Source organism: Eleutherodactylus coqui, chromosome 8 (genome assembly GCF_035609145.1).
Source record: "Eleutherodactylus coqui strain aEleCoq1 chromosome 8, aEleCoq1.hap1, whole genome shotgun sequence".
Classification (NCBI taxonomy): domain Eukaryota; kingdom Metazoa; phylum Chordata; class Amphibia; order Anura; family Eleutherodactylidae; genus Eleutherodactylus; species Eleutherodactylus coqui.
The window spans coordinates 52,423,627-52,450,278 of NC_089844.1; the positions used below are offsets into that span (position 1 = coordinate 52,423,627).

The 26,652-nt window shown below is 41.6% G+C and overlaps 1 protein-coding gene across 1 annotated transcript in view; it reads right to left on the minus strand.

Moving 5' to 3' along the window:
• Nucleotides 1-26,652, minus strand: part of SPAG16 (sperm associated antigen 16) — a 1,123,687-nt gene that overhangs the window by 1,042,490 nt on the left and 54,545 nt on the right. Inside the window, exons 4-6 of the mRNA XM_066575621.1 lie at nt 25,874-26,001; nt 21,891-22,028; nt 4,310-4,417 (exon numbers count right to left, since the gene is read on the minus strand). Coding sequence (XP_066431718.1) covers nt 4,310-4,417; nt 21,891-22,028; nt 25,874-26,001 — 374 coding nt within the window. The remainder of the gene's footprint in view (nt 1-4,309; nt 4,418-21,890; nt 22,029-25,873; nt 26,002-26,652) is intronic.

The window sequence follows — 26,652 nt, forward strand, 5'->3', positions numbered from 1 at the left end:
TGAGGTGACACACTGGATAGGCTCTGACAGCAGAGAGGCTGGCCATATACAGTAAGAGAACCCCAACAGACGTCTTCCAACATTGGAGCTGTACAGCCTTAAATCATAATGTCTTCAAACGTCAGACAGTGGATTAGAAAGGGTTAAAAGCTAATCATGTAACAGTGATGCTTTAATGAAAACAAATAACCAACCAATATATCGTTATTACCAAACATGCCTATTCCTATTCTCTCCCGTTGGGCTAACTATTCCCTTAACCCCTTAAAAACTAGGCAGTTTTGTAGCTTAACGGGGTTCTGTCATTAGAAAAAAAAATTCTATGCTTACCTATTGCTCCTCCGTCAGTCTACTTACCAGGTCTTCACCTTACCTATCTGACCGGTCTCCTGCAGTCCAGGTGGGAGGGGGGGTCAGGGGGCGTCACCTCACCTCTAGCTGGCTGATTCTTCTGCTTCAGCCTCCTTCCTGCCAGCTAATGTACGTTACATCCCAGTTCACAGGCTGGCAGGGGAAGTGCCGATCTACTTCAGAAGCTGCTCATGCGAGCAGTCTCTGAAATAGGTTAGATTACCTTCCTAGCCAGTGAACAACGTGACCTTCACTGACCAGCCCGGAAGAAGAATGTGAGGAATGCAACCTTCATAACAAGCCAGCCGGCATGCGCTAACCCTGGGGCATTGCAGAATCTCAGAGATGAGAAGATGTGGTAATGACCAGACAGTTTTTAGGGATTTTACCCTTATGGTGGTTTAACTGCCCTATTCAGGTACCAGAATTATTTTTGCTGTGTTTTTTTCCGTGACATATAGGGCTATTTTTTTAAATATCTTTTTCACTGGCTTTTTCCCCCTATTTTTTAGTTTTATTGAGAGGTAAAAACTAACAAAATGTTTTTTTAAACATTTATAGTTTTTTTTTTTATTCATTCGCATATTTTCGTTAAAATAAAGCATGGGGATGGGTTCCTCATTTTGTTTCGGATGTTTTGATGTATAAGGAGTATGGTCTTTGATAACAGGGCACATAGGGCGTTTAAAAGCCACACTGCATGGGAATGATATATAATAAATGCAAGGTATTGTTTGTTTTTACATTTTCCCTTCTGTGACGTATTTATATTAGTGTAGGGACTCATAACACGCAAGGAGCCTTGACGCGGCGTGTGAGCTCATGTATTTTGACCAAATTCCAACTAATACCTTGCATTTATTATATATTTTTCACATGCTGTGCGGCTTTTAAAGGCCTGGGGGAGCCCAGGGTGGCAGTACCAATGTGGTTCTCTTATTGAGGTGACAACCCGCCGAACTATTATGGTGCCATTAATAGGTTGCTGGTCTGCATGGTGCACTACATGTATCAGGATGGTCTGACACTCTGTCTACTCTGCGTGGGAGTATACACCAAGCAGCCACCCCACTCTATATTAGGAGGTTGTGTGTGTGGCTATCTCATCGGTGTCCCTCACAGGTGTAATTAGCTCCCTCATTTGGCAGTTTGCTACCTGCATGCTGAGGTGGTGCACGTTTGCCCTCCTGAGTCAGTAAGTATATGGCCGTTTGCAGTGATTGTTTGTTTTTCTATTTCCCCTTCTGCGACCCCTTAAAAATGGGATTTATAGGCTAAATTTGCAAACTTTCAGATGTTTTCAAAAAACAAACCAGAACAATTTATATAGCTCAACACAAATTTGCCACAAAATGCCACTTTTAATGACTACTGCAGTCTTAAAATTCTTCAACCCACTTCATAACAAGTTGAATAACATTAGTATTTAGTAGAGCAGCCTTTCCTGTTATGACCTGTTACAAACATGATGCATAGCTAGACATCAGCATCTGACAACGTTCCTGAGGAATCTTAGTCCACTCCTTGTGAGTAATTGCCTCCAGATTTTCTATGGGGTTAAAGTTGGTGACTGTGACGGCCACTCCAAAGTTTTCCAGGACTAATTTTGAAACCAAGCCTTGGTGGACTTAGTAGTATGACTGTCTTGTTGAAAGGTCCAATGATGCCCAAGCTTCAGCTTCCTCAAAGACATGACATCCTATCCTAGGACTTCCTGATACTTGATTGAATCCATCTTGCCCTCTACACGCTGCAGGTTTCCAGTGCCAAAGAAAGCAAAGCAGTCCCAGAGCATCACTGAGCCACCGCAATGCTTCACTATAGGCATTGTGCTTTTTTTTCGGTCTATGCTACATTATTCCTCCTCCACATATACCGCTGATCCAGAAGCCCCAAAAGTTCCAGTTTTACTTCATGGCTCCACAAAACAGAATCCCTAAACTTCTGTGGCTTATTTATATGGTTTTGAGCACAACAGAGCTGACTTTTCCTGTGCTTTTTGGTCAATAGAGATGGCATTTAGTATATGCTCTAGGCTGCATTCATACGAGCCAGCGTGATATCGGGCCAAGAAACTCGGGCCGATAATGCGCTTGCCAACAAGCAATTTTCACAGTGATGCAATGTATTTTTGATGAAAAAAAAAAAATCACATTGCTTCTGTGAAACTGATATCTTCATATGCATGAAAGGACCGCCAAGTGTTGCCTATATACTTCAACGGGAAGAAAAAATGACATCACACTAGTGTGCACAGTGCATAGCATGAGAGTGCTATCCAATTGTTTCCAAGGTCCCATAGGAAACAATGGGCTATTCCTTCCACAGCAACACCCAGAAATAGAACATGCTGTGATCTTTTTTTCATTGCAGTGATGATGAGAGGAAAATATCGTTTATATGAATAAATCCATTCAAAAGAATGCATTTCACATTTGTGCAAATTTTGTGCGCATTACATTGTACAAAACTCATGTTAGTTTCTCGTTCGTGTGAATAAGACCTTACTCTGCAAATGGAAACCTTGGCGTCTGCTGCCACCACGTCTTGCTACATGTCTTCTGCAGTCACTTGATGGCTGTTGGCCAATCAGTTGACAGCCAGTGATAGCATGTCCAGGCAGTGTAGCCAGTTCCTAAAACTTTAAACTTGTCAACTATGCTTCAAACTGTATTTCTAGGAATATTCTGTGCATTTGATTTTTTTTTTGTATCCTTTACCATGTATGTGAAAGTTAATGCTCTCTTCCCTTAACCTTATGGACCACTCGCAAATTAACCAAATCAATCAAACGTCAGAGTCAAGAAAGCCCTAGCCAGTCAAGGTATTTGATGTGTTTTATCTCAAGCACACCTGATGCAACTAATGAAGCCTTTGATTAGTTGCATCAAGTAAGCTCGGGACAGCACCTCATTTGCAAAGGTGTACTCTTATGAGGGATTCTATTCAGGGGTTGAATAATTTTAAGACTGCAGTAGTTTATTAAAAGTCGCATTTGGAGTTGAATTTGGAGAAACCCCTTGCTATATTAGTTGTGTTTTGTTAATTGAATTGTGTTTGTTTGATTAAGGTTTTGAAAACAGCTGAAAGTTTATAAATTTGGCCAATAAGCCTGGGTTCACACAGGGCGGATTTGCCGCGGAAATTCCGGGCAGAATTTCGCCGCGGCCAATCCGCCCCCGCGGCTGCTAATCTCGGGATTAGCCAGCCATGCGGAGGAGATTTCTCAGAAATCTCGTCCACACGGGATGTCCAATCCGCTGCGGTAAGTCAGGCTGGAACCGCGGCACAGCCGCCGCGGTTTCAGAATATGCAGCATGTCTATTTATCTTTTCTTTCCGGCGCGGCCTCGCTCTCCTCTATGGGAGCGCCGGCCGCAGCGGAAAAGCGAGCGGCCGCTTCAAAGGTTCTCCCAGCGGAAATTTCGCGGTTTTTGCTGCAGCCAAACCGCGGGATTTCCGCCGGGAATACACCCAGTGTGAACCCAGCCTAAATCTAATTTGTAATGGCGGTTGCATCATTTTGATTGCAACTGTATGTAGTTAACCATATCCTTTACAGCGGAGTCACTACACTTCATCCGCTTGTGACAACTTTGGTTAAGAGCACTCATTCCAGTAAACAATTTTCATATATTATTAACAAAACAGTGTGAGACCTTAGCAAAAATTGCTTTTTGATGACATTGCAGAATGTTTTCTGCATGGCACAGACATTTCAACATTAAAAAAGCCAGCAGTGTCTACAACAATAGTAGCCCCCCCCCCCCCCCCCACCCCGACTATCATCAGCCTTAACCCTTAACATGTAATGCACACAGCAAAATAAAATTATTCTGATATTTTTAAGTTATAAATAAAGGCACAAGTATATTTCTGTACTTTTTTCCCATAGGGTTATGTAGGCATCTTGTGTCCCAATATGGCCCATATCATAATGTGCATAGTGGTTTTCTTACCTTTTGATGTCATTAATGAGCTTGTTTTTTTCCTGGGCCACACGTTTGTGATGCATCCTGTGGAAATCGCGCTCTTTCTGCAGTTTTACCATTGATTCTTTAGCTTTACTGTAGCGGAAACATAAGAAGATAATCATTTCCAACCAACGCCTCTAAAGGTTCTTAAATGTGACACAAATATACTGCATGTGTGGTGGTTTGATAAGGTTTTATGTCAGTTCTGTTATGCTGTATGAAATACACATTGTTTAAACAAATGCACTGCATATACTTTGTTTGTCCAGTATTAAAGGAAAAACCTAATAAAAAGATCTTCACTTTAAAGCTACTTCCTGCCTTCGAGTTCAAGTCCTAAAAGGATGCCGCTGAGAAATGTCTGGGAGGGGTATGCATCACTCCTTAAGGAGAGCACCAAAAAGATGAATGAGGAGACTTATAAGGCCATCCATGCTCCTGTGGGGAATATGCAAATAAGGAAGATGGAATAATACCTCTGCAGCGCCACCTACTGTAAGGCAGCATTCCTTCAAGTCAGTGTTAGGTTCTTTATACAAGCCTTGTAAGAATGGCTGTGAATTGAAAACCAAGCCAAAATCCATGCACAGACAGATGTTTTGGGGGTTTGGTCCCTCTTCAGTGTGCAGTAGGATCTTGGCTTGGCTAGTGAGAGGCCTACGACGTAGGGCTTGGTTTTCAATTCCCAGTCATTGTTAGACTCTTTATACAAGCCTTATAAAATTGACTGGGAATTGAAAATCACTGCACATAAATATTCATAAGGGTCTCATTCCAACCAAATTCTCTTGAAATATACAGCTTATTTAACATTCTGACACCTGATTGGCCTTCCGTGTGACCTCTCATAGACAGCTAAATAAATGGGATTACTAAAAACACCGACTGAAGCTACAGCCACCAATGGAATAACTCTTTATACAAATGCACACAAATTTAAACTGTATGGGAAAATGGCTCAATGGGACAGTAAAGACGTAAGAATTATAAATTTATTTAAATACAGGGTGAGGTCAAAAATACTGATCCAGTGCTACATCTTAATACGATTATCCTATATCGAAGTAACAATAGTGTACTTGAATAGGAAGGTATGAGTATGCTACATGCTGGGATGGCACATGAACCCCTGGGGGGCTACCGAACATGGAATTTATTTTTGTGTAGTGGCCCCTGTAAGAAAGAGAAAGTAAAACCCAAATAGAAGAGTAGCATGTGAGAAGCAGAAATCCATTTTCGGCGTCTCTCTTAAGTCCCATGGAACAGCTACTATAACCGAAGTAAGGAAAGCATATTTAAAGTGTCCTCCTAATATGGCAGCAGATCATCCAGGAAGCTAACCACTGTTTTCTGCAGGAGATTCAGGTACCGATCTGTGTTAAGAGTCCTTGGAATGAAAGGAGATCTAACGACTGCTCCATGCATGTATTGTAATATACGAGGAAGGAACCCACTTTGAGTTTGCTTTCTTGAATTCAGTTATAGCAGCTGCTCCGCAGGATTTAAAGAGACACGAAAAATGGATTCCTGCTTCTCACATGCTACTCTTGAACTTTGCAGTTGAGTTTGACTCTCTTACAAAGGCCACAATATGAAACTGAAATCCATGTTCCGGGGCCCCTAGTGGACAATATGTCATACCATCCATGCCTTCCTATTCAAGTGCGCTATTGTTATTTCAATATAGTACACCAGTTTTGAGATCTAGTACTGGATCAGTCTTTTTGACTGCACCTATATAATGGAGCTGTATATTGCTTGTACCTATATAAAATGGTGCCATTGAACATATCTGCCTGATATTTTATGTTAAAGGTATCCAAATCATTCCACGGCAGAAATTCCCCCAATCCACCTTTTCTGGTTTCAAATCTCTTGCTAAAGATAAGTATTCATGCAAACAGAAGGTTTTGCAAACTGCCAAGAACTGTTGTGAAAATATTTCCCTCCTTATTGGGGTTTCTTTCAAGGCGAGAGGACACCTCTGTCAAGTGTCACCCAGAGTGGTGTGTACTTCCTAAACAAAAATCATAAAGTATATGCGACATTGCAAAATCATTCTCACAGTGAAAAATCAAGACAAGTGCATTATACTGTATGTGCATTCTAGAAATATATTTCAGACTGTTCAGAAAGCAGTCACAAAAAAACAATAAGTTAAATAATAGCAGAGATGTCAGATACGACCAAGTGAGAGCACAAGCAAATAACCACAGTTTCTTTGCATGTTCTCACAACTGCTGTTTAGTGGTTACTTGACTTTTAAAGGTCAATGGAAATGTGTTGACAGTCGCCTTTAACCAATGACTGAAGAGGAAAAAAAAACATTGCATACTTGATTCTGTATTTTACTGTATGTTGCTTATTTAAGTGAATGGCTTTTTTCTTCCTCTTTGTGCATAAGATGGATCATAAGCAAGGTATTGATAGATATACTACATTACATTATAGAAGCAAAGGATATAGCTATTATACAGTACGAATGTACCTACAACTACAGTACATCACAGAAGGGGAAATATAGAAACATAAAAACAATCACAGAAAATGGCCATATACTTACTGACTGAGGAGTGCATATAGATGCATCCTCTCACCATGCAGGTAGCAGACTACCAAATGAGGGAGCTAACTGCACCTGTGAGGGACACTGATGAGGCAGCCACTCGCACAGCCTCTTAATATAGAGGGGTGTAGCTGCTTGGTGTATACTCCCACACAGAGTGGATGCAATTAGCTACTTCATTTGGTAGTCTGCTACCTGCATGGTGAGACTGCATAGCAGACTAGTTTCACTGTTCACGATACCACTGCTAACAGAGGTGATGGTGGGTAAGGGTCAAAAATAGTACAAGTAATGGGCGCTGTGAGACCAAATGTCCTTCAGCCAAGTGCCTGGAAATGGTTCAGAAAGACATGATGGTGCTACCTGTCCCTGGATGGCAGACAACAAAACAGTTGGAGCTGCTTGTGCTTTTGGACAATCAGATAATCCTCTCTGGTTATCTGTTGAGGGTGCCCCGAGCCTGGAAACTAGTGTGCGTGCCCTCACGCATCCACTGGTCCCAACACCTCCTAACAGTCTGGTCAGAAGATCCCAGGTGGCGGGCAATTCATCAAAAATACTTTCAGCTTCTTGCATTCCAATAAGGCGCCTGCCCTCAAACTGGTTAACTTGGAGAAATATCTTCAATAGCATTACAGAGGCACATCTAGTGGCCAACAAAACACTAGACAAGCAGAAAAAAGGTCCACTACACACAAGTAGTCTCCTAGAGCCTTTTTATAGACCAAGGGTTGAACCACTTTTAGGACCGCAGGTGTCAAGACCATTCATCTAATCACGCCACAACTGTAATCATTTGCATTTCTGCTTGAGATGAACCTGCATGCCAAGCTTTACAGCAAAACGACAACAACTCCTAGGTGCTTGATCTTTTTTGATAAAGAGTGTAACTTATGGTGCTGTTAGGCAAGCTATTGGCATGCTATTATTACTATTGATCGTGGCATGTAATGGGTTAAACTCATTGACAGAGCTGATCACATGATTCACATTAGCCAATCACAAAAGCAGTACCCAGTGTGCATTAGGTAGTTAGAAAATTCTGGTAGCTATCTTGGACAGTCAAAAATGGAGCCAAGAACTGGCAGATTGAAAAGGGTGGCAGAGAAGAACAACTGCAAGTAATATACCCAATCCTGTCTCGGGAAAGAAAAAACGGAGAGTCACTTTAAGAAAACCAAACTTCAAATACTCTATAAGAGAGCTATAATAAAAGGGGTTGTCACATTACAACACAACATTGCTGCAATCACTCAAACGGTCTTAAAATAAACAGAGCAATATGTACCAGTCCTCTGCTGGGGGACACAGCACTGTTACCCTGCCTACTCTCAGTGATTGCTGAGGAAGAGGTCAGTGAAAAAATCAGAGGCTGCAGCGTCACCACACATTCATCTGGTTTCAGTGTTCACATCCTGGGCTCCATGATGCAAGGTGTTCAAAATGATGCTGCAGCAGTCAGCTGACTTCTGCTGATGTCATCTTCTACAGCAATAACCGGGATGACAGCGGGGCAACAGTGCTGGATCCCCATGGTAGAGGATGGGTAAGTACTGTTCTGCTTGTTATTTTAAGACAGTTAGAGCTATTGCAGCAATGTTGCCAGGTATCTGAACAACCCCTTTAAATAGTGGAACGTCCATGGTTCCCAACCATCCTCTATTAGCTGGGATGAAGAGTAACTACAAAGATAGCTTCTCTCTCTAGAGGACCTAACATGGCCATACTTTACATTGAGAGCCTGCTAATTTCAGTAGGACCCCCAGTTATTGTTGCAAAGCAGTATTAGTGTATCTTGACGCCACCAGGAAGCCCTGGTGGAGTCAAGATTGAGAGGGGGGGGTGACACCCCCAGCATGTAATTGGCTGCTGAGCTGGATGGGCTGCAGGTCCTTGCAGCCCACTAAGCTCATGCAGCATCTTACGTGTATGGAGATCTTCAGCTCCATCGTACCCACCAGAGTGTAATGATTTATGTGACGGATGGAGGGTTTAGTGTGAGGATTAAGCATCACAGTTAGCCCAACATTTTTAATATAAGGCTAACTGTGACACTTACCCCTCACCCTAACCCTCCATCCGTGACACAAATTGCTGGACGCCTACTTTCCCCTGCTTGACCGCAGCCAGGACTTTTCCCACCCCCAACCCCCCTACGGCACCGGGTGCTGCCGCTCCCCCGCCGGCCGAAGCACACAGGAGCGCATGGGGGTGACGTCCCTGATGCTGTCGCTCACCCGGCATCTGGTTCTGTGCAATGGCGCTGCCACTCCCCCCGCGCCAAAAGAAGCCTGGAGCCTGGTAAGTCACGTCAGCTCTGTTGTTGCCGGGTGGGACTCCTGCACCACTGGCAAAGTAGCGTCCCCTTAAGGGGCAAGCAGCCCGCAGTGCTGTCACTGCTGTCCCCAGATCAAGGTGCCTACTGTAGTCTCCCGTGTTGCCTAACCCTGCGAAGCAGCCGGGAGAGCTGTCAGTCATGTCCCTGAGTGTGAGTCCTCCAGCAGCATCTCCCACTTCGGCTCCCCCGCGCTGTAAGTGGCTTCCCCAGCTCCTAGGTCCTTCCAGCACCTTTGCTTCTTGACCCTATCAGGAGCTAGGGGTGTGGCAGGGGCATTTACCCTGTCAAACCCCTAGCTTCAGGTGGCGTCAAGATACACTAATACCTTGCAAGGCTTGTATAATTGGTCTAACATTGACTTGCAGGAATGCTGCCTTCCAATAGGTGGTGCCACACAGGTATTGTTCCATCTTCCTTATTTGAATAGGAATAGTGTAATGTTTGATTTCCCCTGCAGGAGCACTGCATGGGAATTTAACACCTGCGTCCACAGATCACAGTTTATCCCTGGAGTTTTTAGCAGCAAGACATCTTGGCATCAGCTTATTGTCACAGAAGCCTTTTGACAAAAAAAAAATTGCCAAAGTGGACAACCCCTTTATGAGATATGCCAAAGCATATTTCTGCTATGTAGGATCCAGCACATATGCATTTACTTTAAAATGCTCTAAAAACATATAGAAGGTTGGGGGCTAACCACACTGTCTATAGTTCTGTCTAAAGCGTGCCCCAGCCTGACCGTGGGTCTCTGGACCTGAAATCGAAGCATCATACACATGTATGATGCTCCAAGTTCAGGTCTGGAAACTAGCGGTCAGGTTCGGACACACTTCAATCTGTACTTGAACCGGATAGAGCTATAGACAGTGTGGTTATTCCCTTACACTTTATTAAAAGTGATAAATATTCCCTCATGAAAATAAAATATTGAAGGCAGCAAAACCTTATGAATATTTCATTGCTGCAGACATGGTTGAGAATTTTTTCCTGTGATATTACATTTGGAAAAGCTTGACATTGGATATCTCGATGTGAAAGCTAATGAGAAGCTATTTTTCTATATTAGGTAATGGGTTTTTCCAAAAAGCACACAAAGTTGAGTAGAGAGCAATCATATTCCGACCCTGCATGCCTTCTAATCCATTAATTTGCCGTTTTCATTTCTCTTGCAATGCCATTTCATTTCTTTCCAGCGAGAGGAGTACAGATTTGAGTTGCTGCAGTAGGTGGGTTTTCTCAGTTACAGATGGAATAATACGATACCTCATCACTAAAGGGTCGTGTGTACACAAACATATGTTTGTGTTGTCTGCCGTTAATTCATATTACTAGCAGTTTTTGAATTGTGCTTGCAATTCACTAGGCTTTTACAGAAGATTCTATGTGCACATATCTATTACTAGTTGGTCACGAGGGGTTTCAATAGAAGTTCTTTTACATTGAGTAAGGTGAAGAGTCCTTTAAAAAGGTCTCTACTTTGGAAAGGGGCTAAAAGCAGATATTTTGTGCATAGAATAAATCGCACTTTAATCAGGGGCACATTTTCCAGTTAAGACAGAAACATTTCCCATTAATATTTGCCAATCCAGCAATTAACAAAAAAGCAGAAGTCATTACAGTGAACAATACCTTCGCTTTTTTCCAATTCAGACCTTTATCTATCCAATTGGAGCATATATTAGAGTAACATAGTATGTTAGGCTGAAAAAAAGACATATGTCCATCTAGTTCAGCCCACCCCCCTCCCCCTCCCCCCCCCCAACGTTGATCCAGAGGAAGGCAAAAACCCCAATGAGGTATAAGCCAATTTTCCTAAATTTAAGGGAAAAAAATTCCTTCCTGACTCCAATCTGACAATCGAAATAATCGCCGAATTAACAACCCATCTAAAGTTATTAATGAGAACATGTAATATTGTAGCTCTCAGGAAAGCCATCCAGGCCTCTCAGACTTTTTTATTGAATTTCCCATCCCCACATCCTCAGGCAGAGAGTTCCACAGTCTCACTGCTCTTTCAGGGACAACCCCCTTCTATGTCCATGTAGAAACCTTCTTTCCTCTAGACGTAGAGGATGCCCCCTTGCTACAGTCACAGTTCTGAGTATAAATAGATGATGGGAGAGATCTCTGTATTGACCTTGGATATACCTATACATAGTTATTAGGTCGCGCCCCCAGCTGTCTTTTTTCTAAACTAAATTACCCCAATGTTGATAACCACTCTGGGTATTGTAGTTCGTCCATTCTGTTTATTACTTTAGTTGCCCGCCTTTCTACCCACTCAAGCTCGGATATGTCCTTCCAGAGTACTAGTCACAAAAACTGTACACAATATTTCATATGTGGTCTAACTAGCGACTTGAAAATAGGAAGAAGAATGTTCTCATCGTGTGCCCCTACACCTCTTTTGATGCACCCCATGATCCTATTTGCCTTGGCAGCAGCTGCCCGACACTGGTCGCTCCAGTTAAGCTTACAATTAACTAAAATACCTAAGTCCCGCAGACAGAAAGCGATCAGGAAGGGAGATTTAATATTATTTTGGGCAAATTACACGATCAATCATTGGCCATAATTAATATGTATGCTCCCTCAGAGAATCCGTGGACCACTATGCGGTTGATTGCAAAAAAGTTGCTAATGTATCCTTGGTATAAGATGTTATGGACGGGAGATTTTAATTTCTCCTTCAACCCAACCCTAGATAGATCGATAGCGGATAGCTGGAGAGAGATTCATGTACCTGTAGAGTTGTAAACCTTATTAACTTTATTGAAAAAACTTGGAAGACTTTTCTGCTTCTTTCTGTTGTTGCACAGAAGTCATTTGATGGAGTCTAATAGGGATACCTAAGTGAAATTCTGCTGAAATTTGGGATATCTGGACTAAGATATGATACAATTATTACTTACTGCCATCTAACTGGCGCTGTACTAACTTCAGGGTACACCTCTAAAACATTTAATATCTTCAACTGCACTCGGCAGTTTAATATTTACTTTGGTCATGGAGCCCTTAGCGGAATGGGTAAGGAACGCAAAAGATGTATCTGGAATTACTACAGGACAAGAAAGCACAAAATTGGTTTGCTTGAGGGGGACGTAATTATAGCCCTTGCCAACACAGAATCTTAATTACCTGCAGTGTTAGAAATACTAAATAATGGTCGAGGTCTAGCCGGCTATCTGAGCGACAGCAAGAGGAGAGAGCTCCTGCACTAATCTGGTTATACATGTCCGGATTGCAAACTGGGGTAACTAGGGAGAGTGGCTTGCGGCAGTTTGGTGGTCTGAGGTGACGCCCTGATATTTGTGGAGGAGCAAGACATTATGACTTGCTGTAAAGAACAGAATTGGCCAGAAGGTTAAGTGGAGTGCAGCCTACAAGATAGCAATGAGACACCAAATGGAGCACTTGTACAGCCCAGGAGCTTGGACTGGAGCGTTGCTTCAGAATCTAAACTGGCTGGCTAGGTACCCTCACTGGACTTTGATGTTTGAGAAGCTAGTGAAGCAAAGTTGCAAGAAGAGGGATCGGAGGCAGATCTTAAGGTGCAGGGGCCTGTATGCATCTTGGAAGGGGATGGAAGGGAGCCTGCAATATTGCCAGTTACTAAGACTGTAAACCTCCCAAGTCAGGCTGGGCAGCCAAAATGTGCCAAAAGAACCCACACTGCAGGACATTTTTCAGGCCATTACAAAATCTAACACTGCACTCTCTCTACTGTGCACGTGGAACACTGCAGTGAAGCGACATGTGAGTGATTTAGAGGACCAATGTGCAACTATGCAATTAGATGTTCAGAGACATAATCAGATGATGCTCAATAGTCTCCTTAAAACAGATGATCTAGAAAATAGGTCACTCAGGAATAATGTCTGTATTGTCGACCTGCCTGAAAAGGTGGAAGGTAAAACCTTGTCAGAGTACTTAAAATTTGTTTGGAAAAGATACACTGTTCCTGATGTATGCTGTGGAAAGAGCACACAGAGTACCTATGCGTGCACCACCTCTGGGTTTCTTTTTTGCCTAGCTTCTCAGAGGAAAAGCAAAAATGAAGGGCAGCATTCCAGGATGTTAAACGTCCACTAAGTAATTCATACCTTGATTACACTATGCTATATCCCTCAAGACTGCAGGTGGTGGCTAACAGAAAAACACACTTCCATGAAAACCTGAAAGACGCCATGAACTGGTAAGACCATCATGACCAGCAACTACAACTGTAGTGAGCTGAAGTATGGGACTACAGTAAAATACCTAACCTCAAGTCCAGAATCACTGTCCTAACTACCTTAGCAAGAGTAGCAATGCAGGTTTCCATTGAATAAGATGATGGGGCCAAGATAAGGAAACTAAATAGTTAATTTAGTTTAGTCATTTTTACTTTACTACAATTGTTTAAGGACCTGTGAAGAACTTTCTGTTTGCAGCAAGGACTTTACACTGCCATTGGTCCACCTAAGCAGAAGAAGAAAGGAGCTGTCGTATTGGTTATGGGGTGGAGCTAATCACAGCAGTTTTTAAAAAGAGCCCTGGTTGGAGGAGACTGGTGATTTTTCCTCTCTCCTGATCTTTGTTGCAGCAGTAAAATATAAAAAAAAGTGTTGAGAGGCGGGAAAAGAGCAGACGGGCACAGTCACTAGACACAGAGAGGGAGAAGGAGGGGGGAAGCTGTCTGCAGCCACCTTGCTGGCTTGCTCCCCTGTCCTACTGCTGTGGAAGCTACTTAAAGAGGTTGTCCCGCGGCAGCAAGTGGGTCTATACACTTCTGTATGGCCATATTAATGCACTTTGTAATGTACATTGTGCATTAATTATGAGCCATACAGAAGTTATAAGAAGATTTTCACTTACCTGCTCCGTTGCTGGCGTCCTCGTTTCCATGGAGCCGACTAATTTTCGCCGTCTAATGGCCAAATTAGCCGCGCTTGCGCAGTCCGGGTCTTCTTCTTTCCTCAATGGAGCCGCTCGTGCTGGATGCCGGCTCCTTGTAGCTCCGCCCCGTCACGTGCCGATTCCAGCCAATCAGGAGGCTGGAATCGGCAATGGACCGCACAGAAGCCCTGCGGTCCACCGAGGGTGAAGATCCCGGCGGCCATCTTCAGCAGGTAAGTAAGAAGTCACCGGAGCGCGGGGATTCAGGTAAGCACTCTCCGGTGTTCTTTTTTAACCCCTGCATCGGGGTTGTCTCGCGCCGAACGGGGGGGGGGGTGTTAAAAAAAAATAAACGTTTCGGCGCAGGACAACCCCTTTAAGCTTTCTGCAACCCCTGTTGAGCTGTTCGTTCACCCACTACTCTGAGGGAGGCCTGCGGTCATCTTCAAGACCTGAAACCCTTTCAAGCCATGCCTTCCCTCCATGCTTACAATGAACAGCCAGAGAAGCCACTGACCCACAAGCTGCAGACAGCATAGAATCTCCATAGGACCAATTGAGTGAGTAGTGGAGAATTTGGGCTCCTGTTTCAGGGTAGCAATTATTGTTAGTCGGGTTATTAAGGGATTTTCAGTCTCAGTTTCTCTATAGCCTTCCCAGATCTCAGATGCTGCCTCCCCAGGGCTTATCCAACTGTGTATCAAGGTTTAAATTGTGTTTATGTAAGCTCTACTGTCTAAAATGTTTGCAGACTGCCACATTCAATAGTAAATAGGATGCCTGCAGTTTACTCCAATGCATGTGTTAGTCTTATTTTTCCAGAAAAGTTTCTTTTAAATCAGGCACTGGTGTCATGACTTTCTAACTTCACCACCCCGCCAAATCCTGTTGTATACCTCCTCTTGTGCACAACATTGTATAGGGCAAACTGCACTCATCGCCACCGTGACACAGCTTTTTAGCCATTCCTCAGAAACGACTCAGAGTGCAGGCCCCTTCCCGCTTGACATTGAGATGACTGATCCACATACTGCTTTTATTGATTTTCTGTATCCTTCTCTGGATGTTATGTCGGTGTTTACACGGTTTTTCACTTTTTTCTAGATCTGTGACCACAGTATGCTTTCATTTTGTTGTGGCACTGCTTTTGGGAGGATTGAGAGAAGGAAACACATTCACACGGGTGCCATGTTATTTCCTGTCTGCTATGGAGGGCTGGGGTCCTGGCCTGTTTCGTGCGAGACAAGTCTAGAGAATTTTTCATTGTAGACTTTTGTTGTTGTTTATGCGTCATTTTTCCAATGTCAAGAGTTATTTTTAGGGTTTATGTAAGCTGGCTATGGGGGCTTTACCCTTTTTTCTTTTAATGTACTGTGGCTATGCCGTTTATCTCTTTCTTTCAGGATAATTGAATATATGGGCCTATGGCTAGCTCACCAGATATATTGTCTTGGGATTTGTGGGGATGGGGGACCCTATGAAGCATAAAACAACTTTTCAATATTTGTCACAATATACCAAATCAGTTATAGGTTTACAAGAGACCCATCTTACTCAGAATACAGAAAAAAAATTAAACAAAAAGTGTCTGGGAGTCTCTTACCATTTATTCCACATGAGTAACTCCCAGGGTGTCAGTGTGCTTATACATAGAATGATACCCTTTCAGCGTTTTGCGAAAGTCATTGATCAAAGGGTCACTATGTCTGCCTGCACTGCAAATTGTATAAATATACTTATGGCTGTCTATATCCATCCCCCTTATAGTGGTGGGGTGATTAAACAGATATTGAAATTTGTGGATACTGTACCTAATATTCCACTGTTAACAATTGGGGATTTCAATACCATTATAGATTCACAGTGGGACAGGGTTTGGGCAAGTTACTCTTGATGTTGCAGGGAATAGGTCTCCACTAGGGAGGCTGGTGTAGGAAACTTCATTGATTGACCTCTGGAGAGCCAAACATACAGGAGTATGGCAGTATGCAGGTCAGAATTCATGAGTTGTCCCCATCTACATTGAAAGAAGTGGTAGGCAGTTCTTATTATTCATCTAGAATTGATTCTTGGGGCCCTATCCTGACGCACTTCTTTGTAATGTGCACTTATACTGGGTGACAGGTTCTTTCTTTTATTCTTTCCTTGGGTGGGGAATGCATGGTGCAGCTTACACAATGGGCACAATATAAATGGGAGAAAAAAAGCCATTTATTTTATGTACGTATACTTGTACACCATCTTTTCAACTCTTGTGTATTGCTGGAAATAAAGGTTGTAGAGGAGAAGGGAGATTTTTGTTTGAGCTCGATAATGTAAACATACCAAGACTTGCAAAATACACATCTCATTTAGGCCGGCTGTCCACAAGCGAGCCGCTGACGAATCTCCGCCAGTCAACCCTATCTAATAGATAGGCTGACCGTGGAGAATCAGGGCAGTTCGCAGTATGCTGCGAATTGCCCACTGTGAGCAGAGAATCGCAATGATTCTCCGCTCGTGGACAGGTGTCGGCGCTTTCCATAGCAATGCTATGGAAAGTGTCGGGCCAGCGTCATTCTCCAGCGGTTTACCGCGGCGAATACGCTGCCGTGGACAGGGGGCCTTAGGCTGGGCTCACACAACCAGGTAGGACTCCGCATGCGGGAAGCCCAGAGCAGACTCTAGGCTGTGAGCCCGGTTGATGACCCCGTGTATGGCAAGTAATTGTACTGTATATGACCGTGGAGGCTCGCAGGCGTTCATGCGCAGTACAGGGGTTTTTGTTTGTATTTCCTGCACTGTCGCTTAGTAATAATGCGGGTACCCTAGTAGCAGAAAAGGCTTTGATTGTGAACTTTTGGAAAATCTCTAGGGTTTCCGTGATGTCGGAGCTTACCGCCTAAGTTAGCAACACTTGCAGGTTGGAGGGTACATTAGAAAGTATACATGGAAATTATGTTAACTGAGAAGTGGATAAATTCACCACTTTATTCTTCAATCTTGGGTTAACATTACATGAGCTTATTGAGTTTTAGATAGAACCTTATTGGAGGTATTCCATATTTGTAAGCCACCTGTTATCTTGTTAGGATTTTTTTATGCAAGTAAAAAAAAAAAAAAAAAAAATTCTCAATATGTAAAATTCTTTATCAGCTACAATAATATTTTGGTGAGACTTTGTATCATTTATAATTGAACATTGCAACAATCCGTTCTTATAAAATAAAATTTAATAAAAAAAAAAATGATGCCAAGGCGGCAGTTTGTGAAATGGCATTTGACATTCTCCTAGAAATGAACAGTGATCCTCATGCACATTGCAGGGTGTTTGTCATGGTAGCTGCTGCTGTCACAGTTATTGCACCTTGATTTATGTTCTTTTAAGGTCACACAATACAAGATGCATGTTTATCATCCTAATGTCGCTCATACTGCTATAGTTACAAATACTTGTTGAATATTTATTTGTTCATCACCAGTGGCAGCACTAACTACATAAGAGCCAACACAATACACTCCGTATCATTGAACTTGGTGATTGTGAGGGTTCAATTGGATCGGTCTCTTTTTATGCTTTTAATCTTGGTTATTTTACCTGTTTTTGTACTAATATTAATGTAATAAAGATTTACATATTTTTGATGTGTGAGCTCCTCTTTTTTTCAGGTCTGCTTTTCTCTTATTAGTCTGGTCTCTGTTAGACACTGTGTGGCAGCACCCCACATGCTTTATTTTGGTAGTGCCCATCCTATTTATTTTTTGAGAATGGTATCTCAGCAGTGACGTACCACAACGGACCAACTTACCCAGCAGTACAAGCCAGGAAGTTAGATAGATTTCCACAATAACCAGCGGTGCACCTCGCATCGACTGAGGTTCAATAACTAAAAGACAGACAAAGCTTCTCTCTGATGACTCCATGTCATCGACAACAACACCTCACATGGGCCAAGGAGAGATATCAATGGACCTTGGACATGTGGCAGAAGGTAATCTGGAGTAACAAATCCCATTTCCTATTGAACAATATGGATGGCTGTATCTGCAGAATTGAATAATGGAGTTGGAACCCATAAGCTTTTCCTATTTATGACATAATCAATGCTCCTGCCAAATTTCACGTTTCTATGACATTGGGAAGTGAGAGATTTAGATTATGTACGTTAAATTTCGACGCCAATTCTTTTGCGCTAGAATTGAATAATCGAGTTGGGACCCAATTTCTTTTCCTATTTTGGAGATAATCTATGCTTGCGCCAAATTTCATGTTTCTACGACATTGGGAAGTGGGAGAACTGTTGGCGAGTCAGTCAGTGAGTCAGTCAGTGAGGGCTTTCAGCTATATATATATATATATATATATATATATATATATATATATATATATATATATATATATATATATATATATATATATACACACACACACACATACATATATACATATATATACATACGGGTCCCAAATCGTAATCTAATTCTCTCACTTCCTGATGTCATTTTATATGAAGGAAACGTCGCATGGTTACCTCCACGTGGTGTTTCCTGGGTAACGCAGAGAACTATGCAAAATGGCGAACATATGTTTTTCCTCAGTATCTGTAAAGTAACCACGATTAACCATAGAATTGAATAATTGAGTTGGGACCCATTAGCTTTTCCTACTTATGACATAATCAATGCTCGTGCCAAATTTCACGTTTCTATGACACCGGAAAGTGAGAAAATTAGATTCCGTACGTAAAATTTCGACGCCAATTCTTTTGCGCTAGAATTGAATAATGGAGTTGGGACCTATTAACTTTTCTTATTTATGACATAATCAATGCTCGCGCCAAATTTCACGTTTCTATGACACCGGAAAGTGAGAAAATTACATTCCGCACGTAAAAGTTCGACGGCAATTCTTTTGCGCTAGAATTAAATAATCAAGTTGGGACCCAATTTCTTTTCCTATTTTGGAGATAATCTATGCTTGCGCCAAATTTCATGTTTCTACGACATTGGGAAGTTGGAGAACTTTTGGCGAGTCAGTCAGTCAGTCAGTGAGGGCTTTCAGCTTTATATATATAGATATACACACACACTGACTGACTCACTGACTCACTCACTCACTGACTCGCCAAAAGTTCTCCAACTTCCCAATGTCGTAGAAACATGAAATTTGGCGCAAGCATAGATTATCTCCAAAATAGGAAAAGAAATTGGGTCCTAACTCGATTATTCAATTCTAGCGCAAAAGAATTGGCGTCGAAATTTAACGTACATAATCTAAATCACTCACTTCCCAATGTCATAGAAACGGGAAATTTGGCACGAGCATTGATTATGTCATGAGTAGGAAAAGCTAATGGGTCCCAACTCGATTATTCAATTCTATGCGCAAAAGAATTAGCGTCCAAATTTTACGTGCGGAATGTAATTTTCTCACTTTCCGGTGTCATAGAAACGGGAAATTTGGCACGAGCATTGATTATGTCATAAATAGGGAAAGCTAATGGGTCCCAACTATATTATTCAATTCTATGCGCAAAAGAATTAGCGTCCAAATTTTACGTACGGAATCTAATTTTCTCACTTTCCGGTGTCATAGAAACATGAAATTTGGCACGAGCATTGATTATGTCATAAATAGGAAAAGTTAATGGGTCCCAACTCGATTATTCAATTCTAGCGCAAAAGAATTGGCGTCGAAATTTTACGTGCGGAATGTAATTTCTTCAGTTTCCAGTGTCATAGAAACAGGAAATTTGGCACGAGCATTGATTATGTCATAAATAGGAAAAGTTAATGGGTCCCAACTCGATTATTCAATTCTATGCGCAAAAGATTTAGCGTCCAAATTTTACGTGCGGAATGTAATTTTCCCACTTTCCGGTGTCATAGAAACGGGAAATTTGGCACGAGCATTGATTATGTCATAAATAGGAAAAGTTAATAGGTCCCAACTTTATTATTCAATTCTAGCGCAAAAGAATTGGCGTCGAAATTTTACGTGCGGAATGTAACTTTTTCACTTTCGGTGTCATAGAAACGGGAAATTTGGCACGAGCATTGATTATGTCATGAATAGGAAAAGCTAATGGGTCCCAACTCGATTCAATTCTATGCGCAAAAGAATTAGCGTCCAAATTTTACGTGCGGAATGTAATTTTCTCACTTTCCGGTGTCATAGAAACGGGAAATTTGGCACGAGCATTGATTATGTCATAAATAGGGAAAGCTAATGGGTCCCAACTACATTATTCAATTCTATGCGCAAAAGAATTAGCGTCCAAATTTAACGTACATAATCTAAATCTCTCACTTCCCAATGTCATAGAAACATGAAATTTGGCACAAGCATTGATTATGTCATAAATATGAAAAGTTAATGGGTCCCAACTCGATTATTCAATTCTAAGCGCAAAAAAATTAATGTCCAAATGTTATGTACGTAATCTAATTCTCTCACTTTCTGATGTCATTTTATATGAAGGAAACGTCGCATGGTTGCCTCCACGTGGTGTTTCCTGGGTAACGCAGAGAACTATGCAAAATGGAGAACATATGTTTTTCCTCAGTATCTCTAAAGTAACCACGACTTCATAAGATTTTCCGTGTGAACACCTGATAAACACCAGTACCAAATTAACTCGGGCGAAGCCGGGTATATCAGCTAGTACATACATACATACATACATACATACATACATGCACACACACACACACACACACACACACACCTCATATTGTGAAGGTCCACCTTGTGTTGCCAAAACAACACTGCCCTTATGATGTATGGACTTCCACAAGATCTCTGAAGCTATCTTGCAGCATCTGGCACCAAAATATTAATCACTATCCTTTAAGCAGTCACAAGGCTTTGGACACATAAAACCACAACCATTGCTTCAAGTTCAATGGTAATAGTATTCTAAAGATACCCCTGTATAGACTGCCCAATGCAGAAATGAGCTTAACCTCTTAAAAGCACTCCAAATGAGTGTACTTTTGGAGTGCTTTTACTGGAAGTTAAGCTCATTTCTACTTTTGTGGTACCGCGAGTGTACCACAATACAAGTGGTAATATTTTGGGCTATAATGTTGGATCCCTTTTTCAAGTTCAAGTGATGCCTTCTGATGTCTTTTGTTATCAGATGCTGTTCCTACTACCTCATTGCAAGACAGGTTTTAAGGACATGCATAATCTCCACAGCTGCTCTACAGAGCGTCGAGCAGAAAACAGCCTAAACTCCATCCAGCAGACTGTGAACATCATCATAAAACAACTTGTATTTGCTTATGGGACGGCAAAGCAACTGCAGAAATACTAAAACCCTTGTAGCTCCACAGTTGATTACTGAAAAGGCCATCAGCCGTCACTTCTTACAACTCTTCCTCCATTGGATGTGAACGAGGAAATGGGTTCTCCTATTCTAGCAATCAATACTAATTCTGCGCATAGGTGATAAATGCTAATAGTGAAAAAAAGCTCCTGTTCCTTCTGCATTCATCGGAAAGTAAAGGAAGAAATATGAAGTGTGGAGAAATCACTTATAAAGCAGAATCATCTGTTCTTTTCAATATCTTAAATTATGTACTAAGGGTTAGGAATGAATCCCTTCTTCCAGGGAAATGGAAATAAATGTCCTAGGAAGCAGCAATCCGAGAAAGGAGAAGCACTTCCATATCTTCTAACATTGCTGGGCAGATGTGTGAGGTTTCTCACGGAAGTAAAAACATACGTTTCTCCAAAGTACATACTAATCCTTTAATAAGGAACAGGTTGCATGTGACTACCTTATATAAACGGTTTGTACCTTGCAGCAAGTTTGTAGGTTTCCACTTCTTTCTTTAAACTCTTTATCTCGGAGTCCATCATCTGGTTTTGGGCATAAACATCTGGAACAAGACCAACAGCTTCTGGCTGCAGGAGGCCTTTCTGCATCATTTCATACCTGGAGGAATCACAAGTAACTCTAATTGTTCTCCTTTACAATTAAACAATTATTAGAATCTATAAGCACCAACATTCTCTAAAATGTTAACCCTTTATTAGCAGGTTATAAGCAATAATGAGGTTAAACAGAGGATGACTGTCTAACTACAATGGACGCTAAGGCTATGTTCACATGGGGCAGATTGGCCACAGATTTGGGGCAGATTTTCTGCATGCAAAATCTACTTTTTAAGTCTGCAGCAACTTTGTTGCAGATTTTGAACTGGATTATCTGTGTATTTTCAGCACGGAAAATCCGGTGTGGTAAATATGTACCACATATCCATCTGCTTTTGCAAATTTGGTGCAGATCTTGGCCTCTCATTGAAGTCAATTAGCCAAAATACACAGTGCAGCCGTTGCTATGATTGACACGCTGCAGATTTAAATTCCACACTGCATGTCCATTTCCACAGCAGATTTTTCCACAGCGGGTGGATGATATTTTGAACATCTCATCCACTTTGCTGCTACTGAAAGGCTATATTCACATGGGTGTCCGCAGCAGATCCAGAGGGCAAATTCTGCATCAAAATCCACATCATTTTGGGTAGGTTTTTATGCAAATTTTAGTGCGGAAATCACCACCTTATTTGAAGGGATGGTATCCGCACAGAATTTCCGCTGCCGTAATGGACATGCTGTGGATTTAAAGTTCAAACTTTATTTCAATTTCTGCTTAAAGTTTTCTGCAAATTTTTTCCATGGGTTTGATTTGGATTTTGAAAATCTCATCCACTTTGCTGCTACTGTAAGGGCTCATGTCCACAGCATGCATGGATTTCCACAGCAGATGTACTGCGAGTCATCATTAGATTTATTTTTATTGCTTGCAGGAGATCGCGGATTGCAGGTTTTTTTCTGCATGGATGCACTGCGGATCATTTGCGTGGAAGAAATCCACAACCCCACCCCCCAGCCTTTTCTCCACCTCCCTAATTGATTTTAACCTTCAAATCTGCAGTTAATCCGCAAATGTATTTGCGGATGCACTGCGGATCGTAAGCTCCCATAGAGATGAATGGAGCACATCCGCGCGTCATCCACAGTAAAAATGGATCATGCTGCGATTTATTATCCATGTGTGCTATCCGCAAATCAAATTAAAACACATCCGCAGGTGCTAAAAGAAGTGTGGATGCGCAATGCTTCTCTATGAGCAGCTTGATTTGCGGATCTCACACACAGATTCCACAAATTAAATCCGCCCGTGGACATTGGGCGTAAATGCAACAAGTTTTACAAGCAGAGGGTCTGCAAGGACAATCCAAGGCAAATCCACCCTGTGTAAATAAACCCTAATAAGTGACTGATACATGTACAAACTGGAAGCAAAATTTCTTTGAATTTTCAATATTTCCCATTAGTGTCTTTACGGTTTTGAAATACTATAAAAAGTAACCCTTTGGTGAACCTTTATACGTGTATCAGGGAACAATAAATTACATTATCCTTTTAAAAGTAATTGGACAGCTAAGCAAGAATCAAAAGTAGTAATTACATATGTTCATAATAGTGGTATCTCTTTTGGTCCTAATGACATTGGATACTCTCCACTGAAAATTTTACTAATAACGTAGAATACCCTTCAACTGGTATTTCCCTCCATTCATCCTGTAAATGTCTGGTGAGTTCTCTCAAATAAAACGCATTGGCCTATCTACAATGGTGCAAGGAGCGTCATCATTGGACAACTGAGCAACGGTAGAGCATTTTATGGACATACCTGGTGTGGAGGATGCCTGAGGAACACCTTTTGCTGGTGTGTGTTGTGCCAACAGCTAGGTACAGTGGAGGCTCCGTTATGGGCTAGGGATGTTTTACGTTGCATGGTCTTGATAAATTAGTTATTGTGGTAGAAACCATGAACACGGAGGTGTACCCTGACAATAATGTGTTGCTATTAATGTTGCAATTGTCTGGAATTTATCTGCAATACTTCCAGCAAGACAAAACACCTTGTCACAAATCCAATGTTCAGTCCTGACCTGAACCCTTCTGAACATCTTTGGAGACAAACAAGAATGCTGGGTCAGGAAATATGACCAATGTCCATCTTATTTCAGAAAACTCAGGAGATGTTTGTGGATGAATAGAGGGAAGAACTAGCTTAAGTATATCAGAGGTTTAGAAAGTTTGCCATGGAGAGTATCCAATGTCGTTAGGGCCGAAGGAAGCCCCACTAAGTATTAACACATGGAAATAAATACTACTTTTGGTTCTTGCTCAGGTGTCCAGTTATTCTTTGTAGGATAGCTTATCATATTATAAGCTGGAGGATTCTTGTGGGTTTAAAGGGGTTACGCAGCTTCCTCTCTTCTGTCTCGTCCAATATTGGGTGTGGAGAGTTACGGTTGTATGTTGGGCAAGAGTCCAAGATGTTGGGCGCACTCTTGTGCTAGATTCCCTTGACTTAGAACAGGACACATGCACAATACTTGTTAAGCGTTGGACATCTTCCTCTGCACACCCGATGTCTGATCAGGTGACAGAGAAAGGGTGGAAAACCCCTTTAACCCTTCCCAATCCACTGTCTGATGTCTGAAGACATTCTGATTGAAGGCTGTACAGTTCTGATATCGGAAGACGTCCGGCAGGGTATTCTTACTGCATATTACTGGCCGCTCTGTTGTGGGGGGCCTCTCCAGCATGTCCCATACTGTGGTACTAGCTCTAGCCAGCAGATGGCACCATTGTATAATGGCAGAAAGAGAAAGCCCCCTAGGAAACCCTGAATCCAAAATTGGATTGCAAATGGTTAAATTCCAAGCTTTTAGAGTCTGTAAATCTGTCAGCAGAATGTAGGCTACTATTGGAGCAAGTCCCAGGTTGCAAGGTTACAGTAGATTGTTATTTCTTGAGCCTCAGGGTTTTCCTATTAGTTATGCCTGCATATAATAATTGAGCATGCCATAAACATGTGTCCCTCATACCTGATGAGGTGGTAGCTGTATACTTTATCTGTAGTTACCCTTCAGTATACTGAATTAACTATACAGAAACAGCTGAGGCTGCTGACCCATTTCTGTTTCTCCAATAAATAATCATATAATGTAACTAGTCACTACTCCCTCTCCACCAGGAAAGTTAAACTCCTATTTTGAAGATTAGTAGGTACCCAATAGTCAAACTCCATTGTGTAATAGAAAGTCATATTTAAAATGGACTATTCAGATATTAATGAATTACAATTTAATGTATCAAGGTTAACCAACGTTAAAAAAGGTTATATAGTCTAGCAAATCTGTCCAAGTTATAGCAGTTGTATACAAATCTCCCCTTTACAGAGATGGTATATGAATGAAATGTTCCTGTAAGGCTGTGATCCGACTCCAGTAAATGCCACTGGCACATTATCCAAGGGCAGCGATCCATGTTCCCTCTGGCATGTAGCATCTGTTTTCACTGGAACCATGCACTGTGCTAGTAACATAGCACCTTTTCACACAGATTGAATGCTAGATGTCTGCCAATTCTAAAGTAGATGCAAAAATAGGCTATTTATTTAATTTCTAGCAGTACAAATTCTATACAATGACCTAAATCCTAAAATATTTAGTCTTTGAAGAGTTTTTATATGTAAAAACCAAAAATAACTCAGGGACTTTTCTGGTTATTACCTTCTGCCAGGCCACGTCTATTCAGCCATTTTTAGGTTTCCAGGTCAACCAATATTTTTCTTATTATTTTTGATCTCTTCCAGACCCGGAGTTCAGTAATAATTACTGTAATGGTGGGCCTTAAACAATTTATCTGCCTTTTAGGACCTTCAGATGTTGTTGTTGTGGAGAGATGTAAACCTACCATTCTGTCTGAAAGCATTCCAAGGTTTTCATCATTCCCATTTTAATCAGAAAATTGCGAAGAAAATCATCCACTACTTCAGGCCTGTGAGACACGTCTCGCTGGGAGGGAAGAGGGGATCTTTGAGACTGTAAAAGGAAAAAGATACACAATATTAGCTACTGTATATGAGAAGTTCATACACTTGCAATTGTATTAACCTCTTTAAGTTGTTTTGATTTTTCTTTGATTCTGATCCTATAATCTTCCAGACTTGTATCAGATGCTAAACCAATAATTGACAAGTATTCACACCGTGGCTGGAAGGTGCTTTTGTGCACTAATGATAAGTCACAGAGGCAGAACTTGTCCAACTAGTAGAATTAAAGCCCTTCACAGCGAGAGACAAACTAAAATGTAACTTTTATTTAGAAATATTATAAAATAACTTGGGCTAAGACAAACAAGACATACATATAGACAGAGAACACAGTAGTCAAACTGGGTAGATAAGAGGTAATAGCACCCAGACTAGACTTGTATATACTTGAGACTAAGGAGTCGCTGATGTCATGCGAGATAATTAGAGACTCAGTTTGTGATAGTATGGCTGGATACAATAACAGGTATCGATATATGAGCCAGTCACCACTCAGGTAAAATTACCATGAAAAAGCGTGGTGTTTAAGTTGCTTTGGATGACAGCAGAAGTTGGTTAGGTTGGATAGTCAACACTGCTGAACTCCAGTATATGAAGAAATATCACAAAATCTCATATATCTATGTGGCGACTCTCTCCA